Raw genomic sequence first — 22,711 nt, 5'->3', positions numbered from 1 at the left:
GTGCAGCCGAGCAGTGGTGCCATGATATGGTTGTGGCTAAGCTCATCATATGGTAGGAGACAGCCACTCTGCCCATCATACAAGTGCTGGCTCTTTGATGCATCTGTCTAATTAGACTCCCGAGCATTTGCTGATTTCTATCTTTTGCCTTGGATTAACAAACAGATGGAGATTAGATGCAGCTGATGTGCTGGAAGGATGCCCATTGACAGCAGCGGATGTGGGGTAGGGGGTGGAGTGAGAGGGCTGCGACTACCACATGGAGTCACTCCCACTCGAATGGCATATTTAAATGTCTATCTATATGTGAATTTCTTTGGTAACAATTTACTACGGAGATGGGCCAATGCCTTAAGGAAGGAAAATTACCCAGAAAGCGGATACAAATATGTTCAGTTATGTCTTTGTCAGAAATTGGGTGAATACTTGAATGGGGGTTAAGGTAATGGGAAAGCTTGGGGAATTTAGTCAAGCAGGTGAATGGCACGCAGAGTGACTGCCTGCCTCCGCCACTGTTTCGTGTGATGAACATGATACTTAAGCAGATGTGCTAGGAAATGTTCCTATTTTATCTGAGAAGACTATTTTGTTGCCACTTTCCTATAACTTTAATCTCAGCTATTGGAGCCCACGCTAGTGCCTCAATTGCTCTTCTCTTCTTCTTTATTGACAAATTGCCCTGTCATGATTACTGGTGGATATTCACTTTTTGCAGGTAGGTTGTTTATAAGGTACTCGTGCAGGCTCTCCACACACACACAATAGTCGTCACATGGGAAACAATTGGTGGAGATCCCCCAGGGGTGTCAGGAAAGTGAGCTTGCCCTGCTACTGAGGGGTGGGCAGTGGTCGGCTGGGACTCCCCCTGAGCCCAGACATGAGGTGACGTTTCTTTTATTGTGCATTCATCCCACCAGCACTCCTGTTGGTCACCAGTGCTCAGTATCACCCCTCTTTCTCATGGTCCTCACTGGCTTAACTGCTACCTTACAGCACCAGATACCCAGGTACAATCCTGACCTTGGGTGTTTTCTATGTGTTCTCCCTGTTACTGTGCGGGTTTCCCCCGGGTGCTCAGTTCCCTCACACTTCCCAAAGATATGTGGGTTTGTAGGCCAATTGGCCTCTGCAAAATTGCCCCTAATGTGCAGGGAATGGATGAGAAACTGGGATTACAGAGCTATTGTTCATTGATCGGTGGTCAGCATGGACTCGATGGGCTGAAGGACCAGTTTCTGTGGAGTCTCTCTAAACTAAATTAAACTGCTCATGAAGGACAATAAATAGAGTAACAAGACAACACGTTTATTAACATGAAGAAATGTTTTACGAACTGTGGTATGCAAACAACATAGCACAGGAACAGGCCTTTCAGCCACAACGTCTGTGCCAACCATGACGCCAATTTAAGCTAATTCCATTTGCCTACACGTGGTCTATATCTTTCCATCCTCTGCCTGTTCATGTACCAGTCTAAATTCCTCTGAAATGTTATTGTGTTTGCTTCCACCACCACTTCTGGCATTGCGATCCAGGCAACTACCACCATGTGTAACAAGAAAAATAATCCTTGCCTCACTTTAAATGTTCCTTCTCTCACCGTAGCACTATACCCTCCAGCATTTGACATTTATATCCTGCCTCATAAAAGCATGTACTTGCTCTTGGCCTTTGACACTCCAGAAAACACACCAATTCCTCCTAATAGCTAATACCCTTTAATTCAGACAGCATTTTAGTAAACCTCTTCTGCACCCTCTCCAAACACCCCACATAATTCTTGTAATGCAAGCGACCAAATGCTGTCTAATCAAAGTTTTATCGAGCTGCAACATGGCTTTCAGATGTTATGGTTAATACCCAAACCAATGAGGGCAAGCATACCATATGCCCACTTTAGCACTCCATCTACTTGTGTTGCCCCATTCAGGGAGTTGTGGACTCAGACCCCAAAACTCCTTTCTACATTAATGTTGTTAAGGTCCTACCATTAATTGTATGCTTTCCTCTTACATCCAACCTCCCAAAGTGCAATATCTCACACGATTAAACTCTTTAATACTGCTAAGGTAGACACAAAATGCTGGAGTAACTCAGCGGGACAGGCAGCATCTCTGGAGAGAAGGAACGTTTCGGGTTGAGACCCTTCTTCACTGCTAAGGTCCTGCTGATTATTGTATATGTCTGGGTTGTATTAGACAACACAAAATGTATCACCTCGCACTTGTCTGGATTGAATTTCATCAGTCACCTCTCTGCCCACTTTTGCAGCTGATGTATATCCTTCTATATTCTGGGGCAAACATTCACACTACCTACAGCTCTGCCAGTCAACTTCCTTACTTACCACACCATAGACATTCTCATGCAAGTCTTCTATATGTATGATGAACACCAAAGGTCCCAACATTGATTGCCATGGTACACCAGGGGTTACAGAATTCCAGTAAAAAAAAATCCTTTCACCACTCCCCTCCGCCTCCTATCATCAGCGAATTTGCAAATGCACCCTATTTGCCATAACTATCTGGACCATCCTATTATGTGCGATCTTGCCAACAGCCTTAAGACAATAGACAATAGGTTCAGGAGTAGGCCAGCACCGCCATTCAATGTGATCATGGCTGATCATCCCCAATCAGTACCCCGTTCCTGCCTTCTCCCCATATCCCCCTTATCTCTAAACTAAACTAAACTATCCCTAATCAGTTCTCGCCTTGCCAACTGCCAGTAGATTCTGTCTTTCAGAAAAGGAGGAGTTGTGTTTTCGATTAGGAGAACATCACAACAGCACTTAGAGGATATTCCTGGGGCTCATCCAGTCAGGTGGTATAGATGGAACAGAGAAATAAGAAGGGTGATCACTTTGGGATTGTACAGTAGACCTTCCAATAGCCAGTGGTAGTGAAGGAGCAAATACGCAAGGAGATTGCAAATAGCTATGAGTAAAATAGGGTTGTAATAGCGTAGAAGATGCTGGATTAAACCAAAGATGGACACAAAATGCTGGAGTAACTCTGCATCTTTGGACAGAAGGAATGGGTGGTTTTGGGTCGAGACCCTTCAAACTGAAAATCACGGGAAAGGAAAACGAGATATAGACGATGATGTAGAGAGATATCGAACAAATGACTGAAAGATAGGCAAAAAAGTAACAGTGATTAAGGAAACAGGCCATTGTTAGCTGTAGCTAGATGAGAATGAAAGCTGGTGTGACTTGGGTGCGGGAGGAATGGCGAGAGAGGGAATGTAGGGGTTACTTGAAGTTAGAGAAATCAATATTCATACCCCTGGGTTGTAAGCTGCCCAAGCAAAATATGAGATGCTGTTCCTCCAAATTGCCATTTAGACTCACTCTGACAATGGAGGAGGCTGAGGGCAGAAAGGTCAGTGTTGGAGTGGGAAGGAGAATTAAAGTGTTTAGCTACCGGGCGATCAGGTAGGTCCAGGCGGACTGAGTGAAGGTGATCGCCCAGTCTACATTTGGTCTTGCCGATGTATAAGAGTCCACATCTTGAACAATGGATACAGTAGATGAGGTTGGAGGAGGTGCAAGTAAACCTCTGCCTAACCTGAAGGGACTGTCGGGGTCCCTGGACAGAGTCAAGGGAGGGAGGTATCGGCAGTGGCGGACTGGCCAGGGTGTCAGCTTGCCCGATGGCAAGTGGGCCCCTGATGAAGTGGGCCCCCTATATCAAGTGGGCCCTGATGAAGTGGGCCCCCTTTGTCTCCTGGCAACCAATATTTTTAGACCCAGTCCGCCACTGGGTATCGGGATACGTGTTGCATCTTCTGCAGTTGCAGGAGAAGGTACCTGGAGAGGGGGTGGTTTGGGTGGGAAGGGATGAGTTAACCAGGGAGTTGCGGAGGGAATGGCCTCTGCGGTAGGCGGAAAGGGTGGAGATAGGAGGATGTGACTAATGGTGGGATCCCGTTGGAGGTGGCGAAGATGTCGGAGGATTATGTTTTGTATGTGACGGCTAATGGGGTGGAAGGTAAGGACTACGTGGACTCTGTCCCGGTTGCGACTACGGTGAGCAAGGGTGGAGCTGCGGTGTACCGAGGAGATGTGTCCTCATCTATGATGGAAGAGGGGAACCCCTGTTCCCTAAAGAATGAGGACCTATGATGTCCTGGTATGGAACACTTCATCTTTGGCACAGATGCGGCGAAGACGGAGGAATTGGGAGTAGGGGATAAAATCTTTGCAGGAAGCAGGGTTGGAAGAAGTGTAGTCAAGATAGTTGTGGGTTTGTGATCAATGTCAGTCAATAGTCTATCTCCTGTGATGGAGATGGTGAGATCAAGAAAGGAGAGGGAGGTGTCGGAGATTGTCCAAGTGAATTTGAGTGCAAGATGGAAATTGGTGATGTTTATGAAGTCCATGACTTCTGCATGGGCGTAGGAGTTAGCACTGATATAGTCATCAATGTAACAGAGATGGAGCTTAGGGATTGGGCCAGTGTACGCGGGAACATGGATTGTTCAACTTATCCTGCAATGAGGCAGGCATAGCTGGGGCCCATGTGAGTGCCCATAGCTACAAATTTGATTTGGAGGAGTCGAAGGGGAATTTGTTAAGGGTGAGGACCAGCTCTGGTGGAGAGTGTTGGTAGAGGGAAATTGGCTGGTTCTGTGGTCGAGGAAGAAATGGAGGGTTTTAAGGGCTTCCTGGTAGGATGGAGGTGTAGAGTGACTGAACGTCCATAGTGAAGATGAGGGAGTGGGGGCTCATTAAAGTGGAAGCCATTAAAGAGACGAAGGGGGTATGAGGTAACTTGGACATGGGTCGGGAGAGATTAGATCAGGGGGGGATAGGATGAAGTTGAGGTACATGGAAATCATTTCAGTGGGACAGGAGTAGGCAGAAACAATGGGTCTGCCAGAGCAGTTGTGTTTATGGATTTTGTGGAGAAGGTAAAGCTGGGCCATGCGGGCTGGGAAATGACAAAGTTGGAGGCTTTGGAGGGCAGACAGCAAGAAGTGATAAAATCAAAAATTGTAATAGCAGCTATTTTAACTTGTCAAATATTTAAAAAGATGGGCGTTGTGCCAATGTACTAAATGGGGTCGAATTTAAGTGTGTCCAGGAATTTTTCCACTAGCAATATATAGATGATCCTATCTGAGAGGGGGCAACACTGGAACCCCTGTTGGGGGAGGGCAAGTGACTGAAGTGGCATTGGGGGAGCATTTTCAGACGAGACCAAGGCGGGGAACTACAGGTTGGTCAGCTTCACGTCAGTGGTGGGAAAGTTATTAAGGTAGGATTTAGCTGCATTTGGTAAGGCGACTGATTAGATAGTCAGCATAGTTTTGAAGTTGATTGAGTATTTTGACCAAGAGGATTGATAAGAGTACGGCAGTCGACATGATCTACATGGACTTAAGCAAGGTCCCTGACAAGGTGTCTCATGGTCTGGAGGGGTGAGCCAGGGTGTGCTAGCCAATTGGATACAAAATTAGCCTTATAATAGGAGGTAGAAGGTGATAGTGATGGGCTGTGGTTTTAGATTGGAGGCCAGTTACCAGCGGTGTGCTATAGTGATGCATCCACTGCGGTTCATCTACATTTATGACTCAATATCCTTTAACATCCAAGTTGAAGAGGACATGTTGTATTTGCTTTTCACCATTCAGGAACATAGTGGCCCTGAAGTCTCAGGATAATTTCAGTTGATCTTGAGTTTGAGTTTAGTGCCAAGGTTAAGTGAAAAGCTTTTGTTACGTGCTAACCGGTCAGCGGAAAGACAATACATGATTACAATCGAGCCATCCACAGTGTACATGATAAAGGGAATAAATGCTAATAACACTTTACCATGCGAAAGCCCCAATAGAATTGGTGGGAACAGCAGAGGCCACTATACCTGGCCTTCTGTAATTTCACTAAAGCCTTTGTTAACTTTGTGAAGCACCTACATCTAATTGGCTTGCCTTCAAAAAATAATTACTGTCCTTTCTATGCTTCATTGGCACATCTCAAACTATAATCACAATTATAGTTATGAAGGGAATCTATCATAATTATACAGAATGGCATAGGTGTGAAACGCCTGCCTGTTATTTCTCTTTCTCAATACCAAATTCCTACTTTCTCCTCACACCCCTTGATACCTTTTGCATCCAACCACTTCTCCATATATAAAGCGATATATTATCCATTGACGGCCACCCCACTGGTCTCTGGTAGATAATGACATTAGTTCATATCCCTCTTAGTGAAGAAATGTATTTTCATCTCGGTTCAAAATGTCTTTCTCCATACATGTCCTGAAACTGATATCACTAGTTCTTGATAAAGCAGCGAGAGGAAACACCCTCCCAGCATCCAGTCAGTCTGTCCAATCTTATCAGAATTTTGTAAATTTCAATTAGATCCACTTTCATTCTTTGCAAAGGGTTTGGTAAAGGTAGAGATAAGGTTGTAGTAAACATAGAACAGTACAGCACAGGAACAGGCCCTCAGTGGGCCAAAAGGCCTGTTTCCATGTTATATCTTTCGATCAATCAATCAAAGCAAAGGCTGTACTGGTGCATTGAAGACCTTTGCTGATGGGCAGCTCCCTAGATATGAGAAATGGTCCATGTTTTCCAGGGACTTATACACATATTTTCATTATCAGGGCGGCGTTGCAAACTAGATGCGTTGGTAGGATGGCCTTTGTTTTACAAAGTGCGGAGTTCTGTGCTGCAATGGGAGGCCTGGTGCAGGCAAGTTGCAGCATTGAGCAAGAAAAGTTCAAAGACTGTATTTGGGTGATGACAAAGTTGACTGATGACTGATGACACCAGTTGCGCTGAAATTAGTTCTGTGTAGACTCAGTGGAAACACCCTCCCAGCATACAGTCTATCTAGTTTTAAAAGTTTTAATTAGATTCCCTTCATAACTATAATTGTGATCATAATTTGAGATGTGCCAATGAAGCATAGAAAGGACAGTCATTAATTTTTGAATATATTTATAAATTAGCATCTGCATTTCCTTGAGCTATAGCATCCAGAGAACCTACCTCCACTGCCCTCTGAGGCAGAGAATTCCATAGACTCACCACCAAAGATCTTATGCTCCTCTATAATCTTTGCTCACCACTCCCTGTGAGAAAAAGGGAGTAATAATAATAATAATAAATTTTATTTTCGGGCGCCTTTCAAATCTCAAGGTCACCTTACAAAGATTAAACAGAAGAGAAAAAAAAACATATAGTCGGAGAAAAATAAATAATAAGGACATCATCAATACACAAATTAAAGATAGAAATTGCTCCAAAGACACAAAATCAAAAAATCAAAAAATCAAAAAAAACACAATGTGAAGTGAGAGCAGCGGCAGCTAAAGCGCGCCAGCGTCCACTCTCTCTTCCGACAGCCATCTTGGACACAGACTAACAAGTCTGTGAGTGATCCTAGTTTCACAGTTTCTCTTGAAAGCAGACGGCACAGATGGCCTCCTGGCATGAGCTTGAAAGCTCGGACATCTGTAAGAACATTTGTGAGAACAGCCTCATTCCCACTGCTATCAGACTCATGAACCACTCACCTCCTTCACACTCCTTTCCCAGAGGTGCTGCTCAGTACTCTTTCTTTTAATTCTACCTCATTCAGTTATTCCATTATTATACTTGATTTTTTTTTTGCACTGCTTCAGATTGCATGGCAATCTTTGACCATTCTGTTTTGTACTCTGCGTATTTATTGTTGTGTTTATAATTACAGACATACACTCTGCTGATCCTGAATCTAATCTTATAATTACTGTATGTATGCTGTTTATTCTTTGAGCTTAAGGAATTTCATTACATCCAGATGTCTATTATAATAAGCTAGTCTAATCTAATCTTAAAACTATTCAGGATCAGCAGAGTGTATGTCTGTAGGTCCTCAAAAGTAGAATAACAGAAAGACAAGGGAACGGAGAGGCATATTGAATGGTTTGTTAGCCAAGGCATCATTAAGTACATAGAGGATGCTACGCCTTGGCTGTGTGGGTGTGTGTGCGCTAACTGCTCCATGGGTTCTGTTTCTTCCTTGACCTGTGCTTCAGCTGTCATAGCCCATTGCAGTGGTTCCATCTGTCTGTCCTTCTTTGTCATTGTGAAATGGGAGTGCTGGACCTACTGGTATATCTTCGGTGTCTGCAGGTATTACTATCAAGCATTTACATTTAATTTCTGCTCGTCATACATGATAAGGTCTGCAAGGAAATTCATTTGAGTAGTGGACTCTATGAATCGGAAGACTGAAAGAAAATTGAAAGTTGGATTTTTAATTTGACTGCGTCATTGCAGATGCACCAAAAGCATGGAGAGTGATTCACCAGATGATTGGTCCTTGACCCTTACCAATGCAGTCTGGCAGTAAACCGACAAAAACATATCTCGTCTCTACCTCAAACCATGTCTGAAATGGGCACAAAACCTTCTGAGCAGTAATTTTCATCTCATCTACACAGGATACTGGTTTGACAGAATCATCAGCTAACCAGTTCATCAGCAAGACAAAGTATTCATCCTTCATACTGTGGTGCTATGTATTGCTCTGCAGCACACACAAGCACACACAAGCACACACAAGCACACACAAGCACACACAAGCACACAAAAGCACATAAGACACTAGGCACACTCGCTACCGATGACTTTCGAGAAAGGCAGCAACAAATGATAATTTATGGCACACAAAGTTGCTCAGCCAATCAAATGACTATTTGGAAACTTACAAATCTAATTCGATTAATTAAGAGAGGATATAGTAAAACACAAATTACAAGGCGTTAATCCAAGCCATAAACTAAAAGTGGCAAGTAGATAGAGTGGTAAAGAAGGCCTACTTGCTTGATAACTGGTAGCTGGTACACTTGCTTTCATCTGTCAGGGCATTGAGTATAAGAGTCAGGTAGTCACGTAGCAGTTTTATAGGTGTTTATTTAGGCCACCTTATGCTGCCCCATTAAAGGGAGGATATGAAGGCATTGGAGGGTGCAGAAAAGGTTTACCATATAGTGTTATTAATTTAGTTTGTAGTGGATGATAGCAAATCCTCTTCTGGGACTGACATGCAAATAGTTGCCATGCTCTAGTGCCATCTTGTAGAGGTGGATAAGATCATGAGGGGAATAGATAGTCTATTACCCAGATTAGTGGAAATCAAGAACCAGAGAACATAGGTTTAAAATGACGGGAAAGAATGGATCCTGAGGGAAAGCTTTTTCAATCAGAGGTGGTTATATGGAACGAGTTGACAGGAGATAATAGGTAGTGCATAGACATTTAACATATAACAACAGTTCAGTGCCACCCCCGAGTATACTCGGGACATGGCGGATAGTGAAACAAAAACTTGGCAGTGAACAAGTTAAAATACATTTAGACAGTTACATGGATAGGAAAGATTAAGAGGGTTATGAGTCAAACGAGGGCAGGTGGAAATGAAGTGATGGGGCATCTTGGTCGGCATGGGCAAGTTGGGCTGAAGAGCCTGCTGCATGACTCTATGTCTATGACCAGAATACTGCTTGGATTAGAGAGCATTAGCTATGAGGAGAGATTACACAAATTTGGATTGTTTTCTCTGGAGCATTGGAGGCTGAGGAGTGACTTGATAGAAGTATATGTGGGTGGGGGAGATGGGTGTAAGGTGGGAGGCATGTGGGGGGGAGGGGGGGTTGTGGGGGAAGGGGAGAGGTGTATGTGGGAGGGGGAGGGGTGTATGTTGTATGGGGGGAGGGTGGGAGGGAGGTGTCGGGAGGGGAGGAGGGGGGCGGGGGGCGGGGTTGTGGGCTCAGTGGCTCCCGGCTCCGACTACACTCACCGTTCCAGGCCCTGGATGGATGGATATATATATATATATATATATATGCAGGGAATGGAGAGATGTGGATCATATGTAGACAGAGGAGATTAGTTTAACCAGGCATCATGTTCGGCATGGACATTATGGGCCGATGAGCCTATTGTGCTGTACTGTTCTATTTTCTATGTCTTGTGATGAACATGTTTATATAATCCATAATTAAGTGCAGATTAGTTAGTGTGCATGGGGATTTCATCCTGATTCGAAGTCATGACAGTAGTTAGTGAACAGAAAATCCATACAATTAAACATTGGCAAGAACGAAGCATTGTCTTTGTTTTCTGGCACAGATTCAGTTCTCTGCTCATGGAGTGCATCACTATTGTAGAATCTTAGAACATACAGATTAGAAACTGACCTTGTCCATGCCTATCAATATACTCAACTACGGCAGACTCATGTTCCTGCATTAGACCAGTCTTTTCTGTCCAAGTACCTGTATAAATGTCTTTTAAACATCGTAAAAGCATCTGCCTCCACCAACTCATAGGGCAGCTTGCTTCAAATGTTCACCAACTATATGAAAAACACCCCTCATATCTGTACATTTCACCCCCTCACCCAACAGAATTTGTTAGATATGTCCAAGGGAGTTTCTTGAAACGGTATGTGGATAATCCAAACTGAGAAGGGGACATACTGGACCTTGTCATCCAGGATATATTTCTTTAATAAACATGGTTTCACCCCTGTTGTCATAGATGAATCGCTCACTCAGGTCTCCTCTGTATCCCATAGTCTGCTCTCCATTCCCCCTCAGTGTAGATGGAAACTAGGATTACCCTGGTCCACACGTTTCACCCAACCAGCCTCCGCATCCAACACATCATCCTCTGACATTTCTGTCATCTCCAACGTGATTTCACCACAAGGAGAACACAGATAAGTGACATTTCGGGATGGGATCCTTATTCAGACTCACACTGTGCAGGACTGACATGTTCCATTGAGGTGGAGGGATGAGGATGGCAAAGTGAGGGAACCTTGGATGACCAAAGAGGTAAATATGTTCAAAAAGGAAGTACATGCAAGGTGTGAGAAGGTTACATTATACATGGCCTTTAAGGAATATAAAGTCAGGAGGAAAGAACTCATGCAGGCAATGAGAAGGGGAAACAGGGACCACTGAATGGCTTTGGCTAGTCAGATTAATGGAAATCCCAAAGATTTTTAATACCTACATTAAAAACAATAGGCAATAAACCATAGGTGCAGGAGTAGGCCATTCGGCCCTTCGAGCCAGTACCGCCATTCAATATGATCATGGCTGATCATCCCCAATCAGTACCCCGTTCCTGCCTTCTCCCCATATCCCCTGACTCCGCTATCTTTAAGAGCCCTATCTAGCTCTCTCTTGAAAGTATCCAGAGAACCGACCTCCACCGCCCTCTGAGGCAGAGAATTCCACAGACTCACAACTCTGTGAGAAAAAGTGTTTCCTCGTCTCCATTCTAAATTGTTTACCCCTTATTCTTAAACTGGATCTGGACTCCCCCAACATCGGGAACATGTTTCTTGCCGCTTGCGTGTCCAAACCTTTAACAATCTTACATGTTTCAATAAGATATCCTCTCATCCTTCTAAACTCCAGAGTGTACAAGCCCAGCCGCTCCATTCTCTCAGCATATGACAGTCCCGCCATCCCAGGAATTAACCTTGTAAACCTATGCTGCACTCCCTCAATAGCAAGAATGTCCTTCCTCAAATTAGGGGACCAAAACTGCACACAATACTCCAGGTGTGGTCTCACTAGGGCTCTGTACAACTGCAGAGCCTTTGCTCCTATACTCGACTCCTCTTGTTATAAAGGCCAACATGCCATTCGCTTTCTTCACTGCCTGCAAGAGGGTAACCTGTGAAAAGGTAGGACCACTCAGGGATAGAGAAGGGAATTAGTGTTGGAGTCTGGGGATGTAGGTAAGGTACTAAATGTGTACATTGCATCTATTTTCATCAAGGAGAAGGACATGGAGGACAGGTAGATCAGTGTGGAGAATACTAATGCGTAAAGGCTGTTTGAGATTAACTAGGAGGAGTTGCCGGGGGTCCTGAAGAGCATTTAGGTGGATAAATCCCCAGGGCCTGATGGGATCTATCCCAGGTTATTGAGAGAGGTAAGAGACGAGGTTGCCAGAGTCTTAGCAAAGATTTTCTCTAGCCTCAGTCTAGGTCCCGGAGGCCTGGAGAGTGGTTAATGTTCATTCTTTCATATATGGTGGTATATGGAACGAGCTGCCAGAGGACGTAGTTGAGGCAAGTACTATAACATTTAAAAGACATTTGGACAGGTACACAGAAAGGAGACGTTCAGAGGGATATGGGCCAAATGCGGACAGGTGGGGCTAGTGTAGATGGGTCATCTTGGTCGGTATGGGCAAGTTGCGCAAAAGTGCCTGTTTCCATGCTTCGATAACTTCTTCAAATAAGCATACCATGGGAAGATTTTGCAGTAGAGCAGCAAAATGTGGATACAATGAACTGCAAAAAAAATTCACAAAGTATTGGAGTAACTCAGTAGGTCAGGCATCTTTTCTAGAAAACATGGATAGGTGACTGATTATGGGGGGTGGTGGAAAGAAACCTGGAAGAGTGGACGGCCAGGACAAAGCCTGGCAGGTTGGAGATAGAAACAAAAAGCTGGAGTAACTCAGTGAGACAGGCAGTGTCTCTGGAGAGCAATGGGTGACATTTTGGGTCGAGACCCTTTGTCAGACTAGTTAGGGCTAAGGGAAATGAGAGATATAGACGGTGATGTAGAGAGATAAAGAACAATGAATGAAATCTATGCAAAGAAGTAACAATGGTAAAGGAAACAGGCCATTGTTAGCTGTTGGGTGAAAATGAGAAGCTGGTGCGACTTGGGTGGGGGAGGGATAGAGAGAGAGGGAATGCCGGGTGTACTTGAAGTTAGAGAAATCTATATTCATACCACTGGGTTGTAAGCTGCCCACGCGAAATATGAGGTGCTGTTCCTCCAATTTGCATTTAGCCTCACTCTGACAATGGAGGAGACCTAGGCCAGAAAGGTCTGTGCGGGAATGGGAAGGAGAATTAAAGTGTTTAGCAATCGGAAGATCAGGTAGTTTCAGCAGGATTGAGCAAAGGCGTTCAGCAAAACAATTGCCCAGTTTACGTTTAGACTTGCCGATGTATAAGAGTTCACATCTTGAACAACGGATACAGTAGTTGAGGTTGGAGGAGGTAGGTGCAAGTGAACCTCTGCCTAACCTGAAAAGGCTGTTGGGATCCCTGAACAAGTCGAGGGAGGAGGTATAGGGACAGGTGTTGACTAACAAACAGCTAACTATGGCCTGTTTCCTTTGTAGAGGCACCAAAAGTTGTGAATAAACAGTTTCCTTATTCCGGCATTATAGGTTAGATATACAGTGGCTTGCAAAAGTTTTCATACCCCTTGAACTTTTCCACATTTTGTCACGTTACAACCACAAACGTAAATGTATTTTATTGGGATTTTATGTGATAGACCAACACAAAGTGGTGCATAATTGTGAAGTGCAAGGAAAATGATACATGGTTTTCAAATTTTTTTACAAATAAAAAACTGAAAAGTGTGGCGTGCAAAAGTATTCAGCCCCCCTGAGTCAATACTTTGTAGAACCACCTTTCGCTGCAATTACAGCTGCAGGTCTTTTGGGGTATGTCTCTACCAGCTTTGCACATCTAGAGACTGAAATTTTTGCCCATTCTTCTTTGCAAAATAGCTCAAGCTCAGTCAGATTGGATGGAGAGCGTCTGTGAACAGCAATTTTCAAGTCTTGCCAGAGATTCTCAATTGGAGTTAGGTCTGGACTTTGACTGGGCCATTCTAACACATGAATATGCTTTGATCTAAACCATTCCATTGTAGCTCTGGCTGTATGTTTAGGGTCGTTGTCCTGCTGGAAGGTGAACCTCCGCCCCAGTCTCAAGTCTTTTGCAGACTCTAACAGGTTTTCTTCCAAGATTGCCCTGTATTTGGCTCCATCCATCTTCCCTTCAACTCTGACCAGCTTCCCTGTCCCTGCTGAAGAAAAGCATCCCCATAGCATGATGCTGCCACCACCATGTTTCACAGTGGGGATGGTGTGTTCAGGGTGATGTGCAGTGGTAGTTTTCCGCCACACATAGCGTTTTGCATTTAGGCCAAAAACTTCAATTTTGGTCTCATCTGACCAGAGCACCTTCCTCCACATGTTTGCTGTGTCCCCCACATGGCTTGTGGCAAACTGCAAACGGGACTTCTTATGGCATTTTTTTCAACAATGGCTTTCTTCTTGCCACTCTTCCATAAAGGCCCGATTTGTGGAGTGCACGACTAATAGTTGTCCTGTGGACAGATTCTCCCACCTGAGCTGTGGATCTCTGCAGCTCCTCCAGAGTTACCATGGGCCTCTTGGCTGCTTCTCTGATCAATGCTCTCCTTGCCCAGCCTGTCAGTTTAGGTGGACGGCCATGTCTTGGTAGGCTTGCAGTTGTGCCATACTCTTTCCATTTTCGGATGATGGATTGAACAGTGCTCCAAGAGATGTTCAAAGCTTGGGATATTTATATTATAAGAACCTAACCCTGCTTTAAACTTCTCCACAACTTTATCCCTGACCTGTCTGGTGTGTTCCTTGGGCTTCATGATGCTGTTTGTTCACTAATGTTCTCTAACAAACCTCTGAGGCCTTCACAGAACAGCTGTATTTATACTGAGATTAGATTACACACAAGTGGACTCTATTTACTAATTAGGTGACTTCTGAAGGCAATTGGTTGCATTGGATTTTATTTAGGGGTATCAGAGCAAAGGGGGCTGAAGACTTTTGCACGCAACACTTTTCAGTTTTTTATTTGTAAAAAAATTTGAAAACCATGTATCATTTTCCTTCCACTTCACAATTATGCGCCACTTTGTGTTGGTCTATCACATAAATTCCCAATAAAATACATTTACGTTTGTGGTTGTAACGTGACAAAATGTGGAAAAGTTCAAGGGGTATGAATACTTTTGCAAGCCACTGTATATGCACGTTTGGTCCTCTAACACGAAGGTCATTGTTGCTGCTGCAAGTCTGTTGCCTCGTGGCCTCGAGCTGAGCTCTTGCTGAGGTGGCAGAACACTCACGCGAGGAGAGAAGAAGAGGAAGAGAGAGGGAAGGTTGACCCGGAGTTCGTTATATACTAGGGCATACCCCGTGACAACTCCTCCCCGCCATTGCCCAGTCACGTGACCCTACCCCCGACTGCTGAGGGTTCGCATAGCAAATGTCCTAACTGTTTATTGGTGGCTCAATAAATAAAACCACATTCATGATAAAGTTCAACTTTATTTAATCAAATACATTAGAGCATTTGCTGCTGGCGTCGGTTGCTGCTGGCGTCTCGCTTACTAACTAGCACCCGAGAGAGAGAGAGAGAGAGAGAGAGCTTTTTGTGTAGTACCGTAATGCTATGTAAAGAGTGGCATGCATATTTGTGTAATGAAGGTTATAAATGGCATGAATTAATAAGGGTTAATGTACACTTAACACCTTTATCATTGTTACTATTTTGCATATTTTTCATTCATTGTTCTTTATCTCTACATCATCGTCTATATTTCTCGTTCCCCTTATCCCTAACTAGTTAAAGAAGGGTCTAGACCCGAAACGTCACCCATTCCTTCTCTTCAGAGATGCTGCCTGTCCCGCTGAGTTACTACAGATTTTTGTGTCTATCTTTGGTTTAAACCAGCATCTGTAGTGCCTTCCTACACAGGTAATAGGTTGATACAGGTAAGGGGGGGGGGGGGGGGGGGGGGTTGATGAGGGTTTGATAGGCAGATGGTGGACAAAAGCCAGCAATGAAAAGGAAAAAGAGACAAAAGGATTGAAGCGTTGTGAATTGTGAAGCTAGAGGAAAGACAAATTGTCAAATGTAAGATGAAAATATACAATCACTGGCATGACTCTGAACAGCATGGATGTACAGAGGGATCTTGGGTTCCAACTCCCTGAAAGTGGCAACACAAGTAGATAGTGTGGGAGAGAGAGAGGGCAAAGAGGAGGATTAGACGGGCTGAATTTGTTAGGTGTTTCCAAGGTTTCCTTAAACTGTATGTGGACAGTCTGACTCGAGGAGGGACCATATTGGACCTTGTATTTGGAAATGAGCCTGGCCAGGTGGAAGAGCATTTTGCAGATAGTGATCGCAACTCCATAAGTTTTAAGATTGTTTTAAATAGAGAGAAGTATGGATGGTGGGGGAAGGTGCTTAATTGGAGCAAAGCGGATTACAATGCCACTAGACAGGAGCTAGGGAGATAGATTGGGAGCAGTTGTTATTGGGCAAATCCACAGATAACATGTGGGAGTTGTTTAAAGGCCAGCTGATCAAAGTGCAGGATCAACATGTTCCAGCAAAGAGGAGGGATAAGGATGGCACGATGGGGAACCATGGATGTCCAAGGAGGTTGTAAACTTGGTCAGGAAGAAAAACGAAGCATATGTCAGGTTTAAGAAGGTGGCATTAGACGGGGCTTATGAGCAATATAAAGTGAGTAGGAAATAACTCGTGGGCTATTAGAAGTGGCAAAAGAGTCCATGAAATGTTATTGGTGAGTTGGATTCACTTTTTATACATATATTAAAAATAGAAGGTGAACAGGGAGAAAGTAGGACTGCTCAAAGATAAAGGAGGGTATTAATGGAATCAGAAGATATAGGTGAGATGCTAAATGAGTTATTTGCATTTGTATTTATTGAGTAGGTCCTGGAGGACAGCAAGATCAGGGTGGAGAATACAACTATACTGGGGAAGTTTGAGATTGAGAAGGAGGTGGTGCTGAGGCTCTTGAAGAACATTAAGGTGGATAAGTCCCCAGGATCTGATTGATTCTATCTCAGGTTATTGAGGGGGGCAAGAGAGGAGATTGCAGGGAGCTTTACATAGAAATATAGAAAATAGGTGCAGAAGTAGGCTATTTGGCCCTTCGAGCCGGCACCGCCATTCATGGCTGATCATCCAACTCAGTATCCTGTACCTGCCTTCTCTCCATACCCCCTGATCCCTTTAGCCACAAGGGCCACATCTAACTCCCTCTTAAATATAGCCAATGAACTGGCCTCAACTACCTACTGTGGCAGAGAGTTCCACAGATTCACCACTTTCTGTGTGAACATTTATTTTCTCATCTCGGTCCTAAAAGATTTCCCCCTTATCCTTAAACTGTGACCCCGTGTTCTGGACTTCCCCAACATCGGGAACAATCTTCCTGCATCTAGCCTGTCCAACCCCTTAAGAATTTTGTAAGTTTCTATAAGATCCCCCCTCAATCTTCTAAATTCTAGCGAGTACAAGCCGAGTCTATCCAGTCTTTCTTCATATGAAAGTCCTGCCATCCCAGGAATCAGTCTGGTATTTACGAAGATATTTGTTCTCTAGCCACAGGCGAGGTCCGGGAGGACTGGTGAGTGCCCAACATTGTTCCTTTATTTAGGAAGGGGAGAGAATCCAGGGAACTAAAAGCCGGCGTGGCTCGTATCAGTGGTAGGGAAACTATTGGAGAAAATTTGTATTGGATTTACTTTCATTTGGAAGGAATGAACTTTGTATGCGGCAGGTCCTGCCTTACAAACCTAATTGAGTTTTTTTGGGAGGTGAATAAGGAGATTGATGAAGATAGGGTGGTGGATTGTGTCTACATAGATTTTCGTAAAGGTTTTGATAAGGTCCCTCATGGTAGGCTGATCCAGAAGATTAAGATGCACAGTATTCACTGTGACTTGGTTTATAACCATATAATATAACCATATAACAATTACAGCACGGAAACAGGCCATCTCGGCCCTTCTAGTCTGTGCCGAACACTTATTCTCCCCTAGTCCCATCTACCTGCACTCAGACCATAACCCTCCATTCCTTTCCCGTCCATATAACTATCCAATTTATTTTTAAATGATAAAATCGAACCTGCCCCCACCACTTCCACTGGAAGCTCATTCCACACAGCTATCACTCTCTGAGTAAAGAAGTTCCCCCTCATGTTACCCCTAAACTTCTGTCCCTTAATTCTCAAGTCATGTCCTCTTTGAAACTTCCCTACTCTCAGTGGGAAAAGCTTATCCACGTCAACTCTGTCTATCCCTCTCATCATTTTAAAGACCTCTATCAAGTCCCCCCCTTAACCTTCTGCGCTCCAAAGAATAAAGACCTAACTTGTTCAACCTTTCTCTGTAACTTAGTTGCTTAAACCCAGGCAACATTCTAGTAAATCTCCTCTGTACTCTCTCTATTTTGTTGACATCCTTCCTATAATTAGGCGACCAAAATTGTACACCATACTCCAGAATTGGCCTCACCAATGCCTTGTACAATTTTAACATTACATCCCAACTTCTATACTCAACATTTGCACCATATTTCCTTACAGAAAGACCAGCTCTGCTATCTCACAAAGCAATCCCATTTCACAACCAACTTTCCCTTAACCTCATCTCCCCACATTACAATGCATTCCCTCCATCCACCTACAGCAGGGGCAATTTAGAGAGCCAGCTAACCAACTGACCCACACATCCTTGGGACATAGGAGGAAACAAGCATCATCACATGGAGAACATGCAAACTCCACATGGACAGCAGTGAAGGTCAGGACTGAGCCTAGGTAGCTGGATCTGAGACAACAGCTCTACCAGCAGCGCTGCTGTGCATCGCCAAGTGCCAATGTTGCTGTGCGTTGTAGATGAACAGTTCATCTCTTTAACAATGCCTAACCCTGTGCTAGATCACCTGCTGCTCATTCATGGTATCCAATCATTCTGAAGCCATTTTGGTCTCATTCCCTTACTCTGCTTTTTGAGAACCTAAAGGTCTCTACAAAACCTGCACCATGTTCACCCTTCACGCTTGTGCTTTCTGACATCTGGTTAGGCAAAACATCAATGTAAAACCCGCATTATTTTCAAACACCAAACACTTGCTGCTAACCACCTTTACAAACCCCTTGACCACGAGAAAAGATATTTGCACTCTTACAATTAAGCCCCAGTACTGCTGAAATTAATTATACCTTTGTTGGTGGCTGTACCTCTCACTGCCCAGGCAACATGATTTGCTGCATCATCTCTCTATCACTTTTCTCATTTAAAATGCCTGTGTTGTCAGCTTTATTGTGTGTTGCTTATCAGTTTCCCATTTGATATCTCCTCAGTGAAGTACCTAGGATGTTTTATTTTTCTTGCTCAGTATATTATATACAGTGGCTTGCAAAAGTATTCATACCCCTTGAACTTTTCCACATTTTGTCACGTTACAACCACAAACGTAAATGTATTTTATTGGGATTTTATGTGATAGACCAACACAAAGTGGCGCATAATTGTGAAGTGGAAGGAAAATGATACATGGTTTTCAAATTTTTTTTACAAATAAAAAACTGAAAAGTGTTGCGTGCAAAAGTCTTCAGCCCCCTTTGCTCTGATACCCCTAAATAAAATCCAGTGCAACCAATTGCCTTCAGAAGTCACCTAATTAGTAAATAGAGTCCACTTGTGTGTAATCTAATCTCAGTATAAATACAGCTGTTCTGTGAAGGCCTCAGAGGTTTGTTAGAGGACATTAGTGAACAAACGGCATCATGAAGCCCAAGGAACACACCAGACAGGTCAGGAATAAAGTTGTGGAGAAGTTTAGAGCAGGGTTAGGTTCTTATAATATAAATATCCCAAACTTTGAACATCTCACGGAGCACTGTTCAATCCATCATCCGAAAATGGAAAGAGTATGGCACAACTGCAAACCTACCAAGACATGGCCGTCCACCTAAACTGACAGGCCGGGCAAGGAGAGCATTGATCAGAGAAGCAGCCAAGAGGCCCATGGTAACTCTGGAGGAGCTGCAGAGATCCACAGCTCAGGTGGGAGAATCTGTCCACAGGACAACTATTAGTCGTGCACTCCACAAATCGGGCCTTTATGGAAGAGTGGCAAGAAGAAAGCCATTGTTGAAAAAAAAGCCATAAGAAGTCCCGTTTGCAGTTTGCCACAAGCCATGTGGGGGACACAGCAAACATGTGGAGGAAGGTGCTCTGGTCAGATGAGACCAAAATTGAAGTTTTTGGCATAAATGCAAAACGCTATGTGTGGTGGAAAACTAACACTGCACATCACCCTGAACACACCATCCCCACTGTGAAACATGATGGTGGCAGCATCATGCTGTGGGGATGCTTTTCTTCAGCAGGGACAGGGAAGCTGGTCAGAGTTGATGGGAAGATGGATGGAGCCAAATACAGGGCAATCTTGGAAGAAAACCTGTTAGAGTCTGCAAAAGACTTGAGACTGGGGCGGAGGTTCACCTTCCAGCAGGACAACGACCCTAAACATACAGCCAGAGCTACAATGGAATGGTTTAGATCAAAGCATATTCATGTGTTAGAATGGCCCAGTCAAAGTCCAGACCTAAATAAAAATTGAGAATCTCTGGCAAGACTTGAAAATTGCTGTTCACAGACGCTCTCCATCCAATCTGACTGAGCTTGAGCTATTTTGCAAAGAAGATGGGCAAAAATTTCAGTCTCTAGATGTGCAAAGCTGGTAGAGACATACCCCAAAAGACTTGCAGCTGTAATTGCAGCGAAAGGTGGTTGTACAAAGTATTGACTCAGGGGGGCTGAATACTTTTGCACGCCACACTTTTCAGTTTTTTATTTGTAAAAAAATTTGAAAACCATGTATCATTTTCCTTCCACTTCACAATTATGCACCACTTTGTGTTGATCTATCACATAAAATCCCAATAAAATACATTTACGTTTGTGGTTGTAACGTGACAAAATGTGGAAAAGTTCAAGGGGTATGAAAACTTTTGCAAGCCACTGTAAATGGAAATTATCTGTAAAACTAAGAAGGAGATTTGATCGAGCTATTTAAAGATTATTTATGTAGGAATAAAATGAACTGTTTCCAAAGGCTGGTCATTGGATAATCAGCGGGCACATGATTGATGAAAGGAACCGCAGTGGCAAAGACTGTATACTCCTTGAAAAGATTGTAGATGCAAGTTCAAAAGTCATTTCAGAAGTATTTAGATAAATGTTTGAAAATAGAGAATATATATGGGAAACGAGAGGCAAATAGAGCATCCTTCAAAAGAGCTGGCACAGTGGGCCGTAGAGCCTTCTTTGGTTTTGTACTGCTCTCTAATTCTATTCAGTTGATATCAGTGTATATATTAAAAACTAAAAGCTTTCTGCGCATCCTGCACCAACTCCCGAAGACGCACTCAATGCCGGGGACTCCTCTAGAACAGACGCTTGTATTTCATTGCCAAGAAGTTCCAGAAACATAGAGACATAGAAAATAGGTGCAGGAGGAGGCCATTCGGCCCTTCGAGCCAGCACCGCCATTCATTGTGATCATGGCTGATCGTCCCCAATCAATCAATAACCGCAATACCTTTCCCCATATCCCTTGATTCCACTAGCCCCTAGAGCTCTATCTAATTCTCTCTTAAATCCATCCAGTGATTTGGCCTCCACTGTCCTCTGTGGCAGGGAATTCCATAAATTCACAACTCTCTGGGTGAAGAAGTTTTTTCTCACCTCAGTCTTAAATGGCCTCCCCTTTATTCTAAGACTGTGGCCCCTGGTTCTGGACTCGCCCAACATTGGGAACATTTTTCCTGCATCTAGCTTGACCACTCCTTTTATAATTTTATATGTTACTCTGCTAACTTGCCTTTTTATCCCTGTTGTCCATTATAAACCATGCCTTATTCTGACATTACATGGTATATCTGCTTATTTTGCAGCGCTCTCCCGGCATGTACTGAGATCGTCCTTGTGATTGCTGTATTTGGGCTGAAGAAGAAGCCTTTGTGAGCATTCCGCACATCGTACTCACCAAACTGGACTATTCCATTGGAATGGAAGTAGAAGATCACTCAGAATGTTGTGTGCTTCTGGCAATGAGAGTGGCAGTGTTTACCAAACTTCGGTGTTAGACTGCATAAGAATCCTTGGATTTCTTCTTCTCCATTATAGAACACATCGTCTCCAAGCCAAAACAAATCTTGTCCTCTATTATAGAATGTGTACATCAAACTCTTTTATAAAATGTGCATTACTCTGTTTCTTTACAGACTGTGTGCACCCTGACGTTCACAGTGGAATGTGCCGTCTTGTTCCCCATACAGAACATGTTTCTGACATTGTGAAGGTCAGAGCCTGGCTCCCGAATCACCGTGGTTCCTCTGGAGAAGGCTCCGATCATATACTTGTTTCCTCAGATAATGTGGGCAAAAGTACTGTAGTTGCTGTTCAGTACAAGAGATCAAGCTTCTTCATTGGATGTCAATAACTCTCAAGGTGGTACTGAGCCAGTAGAACAGTTCAAGTTAGAGATTGTCCATGACATTAATCGCAGTCGAGGGGTGGCAACACCAGCCCGGATTGCGATTCCTGTAATATCTGCAGAAAGCCTAGCTGTCAGACAAGATTTAACATTGAAATAGACAGTACGGACTCCACACTCTGCATTCAGGGCAGGAGGCGCTAACAACAGACAATCAGGAGTGATTATTTATCATATGAACGTGAACAATGAAAGTCTTACATGCTGCAACTTTACAGGCACATATGATGCAACAACCACGTAATTATACAAAAGTTATCAGTTATTCTAAGTAAATTAGAGCACGGCAATGCAAAAACCAAGGTGCATAGAACAACCATAGTAGTGCAAAGTTCATAGTGGTTTGATGCTGACGTTGGTCTGTGGTTAAGGTTGTGCAGGCTAGTTCAAAACCTAATGGTTGATGGGAGGAAGTTGTTCTTGAATCTGGAGTTAACGGTTCTCGGGCTCATGTATCTTTTCCTCGACAGTACCAGCGAG

The 22,711-nt window shown here is 43.7% G+C and overlaps 1 protein-coding gene across 5 annotated transcripts in view; it reads left to right on the top strand.

The window, feature by feature from the left end:
- tmem107 (transmembrane protein 107) overlaps window positions 1-22,382 on the top strand; it is a 51,682-nt gene extending 29,300 nt beyond the window's left edge. For 3 of the 5 annotated variants that reach the window (XM_033049854.1, XM_033049852.1, XM_033049855.1), the window contains 2 exons: window positions 619-715; window positions 21,630-22,382. In XM_033049854.1, the coding sequence (XP_032905745.1) occupies window positions 619-715; window positions 21,630-21,699 (167 nt within the window). In that variant the 3' untranslated portion in view covers window positions 21,700-22,382. Of the gene's footprint in view, window positions 1-618; window positions 716-8,045; window positions 8,143-21,629 lie in introns of all 5 variants that reach the window. The other 2 variants (XM_033049857.1, XM_033049856.1) reach the window with 1 other exon arrangement.
- The last annotated feature ends 329 nt before the right edge of the window (window positions 22,383-22,711 follow it).

The sequence above is a fragment of the Amblyraja radiata genome, chromosome 33 (genome assembly GCF_010909765.2).
Source record: "Amblyraja radiata isolate CabotCenter1 chromosome 33, sAmbRad1.1.pri, whole genome shotgun sequence".
NCBI lineage: Eukaryota > Metazoa > Chordata > Chondrichthyes > Rajiformes > Rajidae > Amblyraja > Amblyraja radiata.
This window is presented reverse-complemented; position numbering and strand designations above follow the sequence as displayed.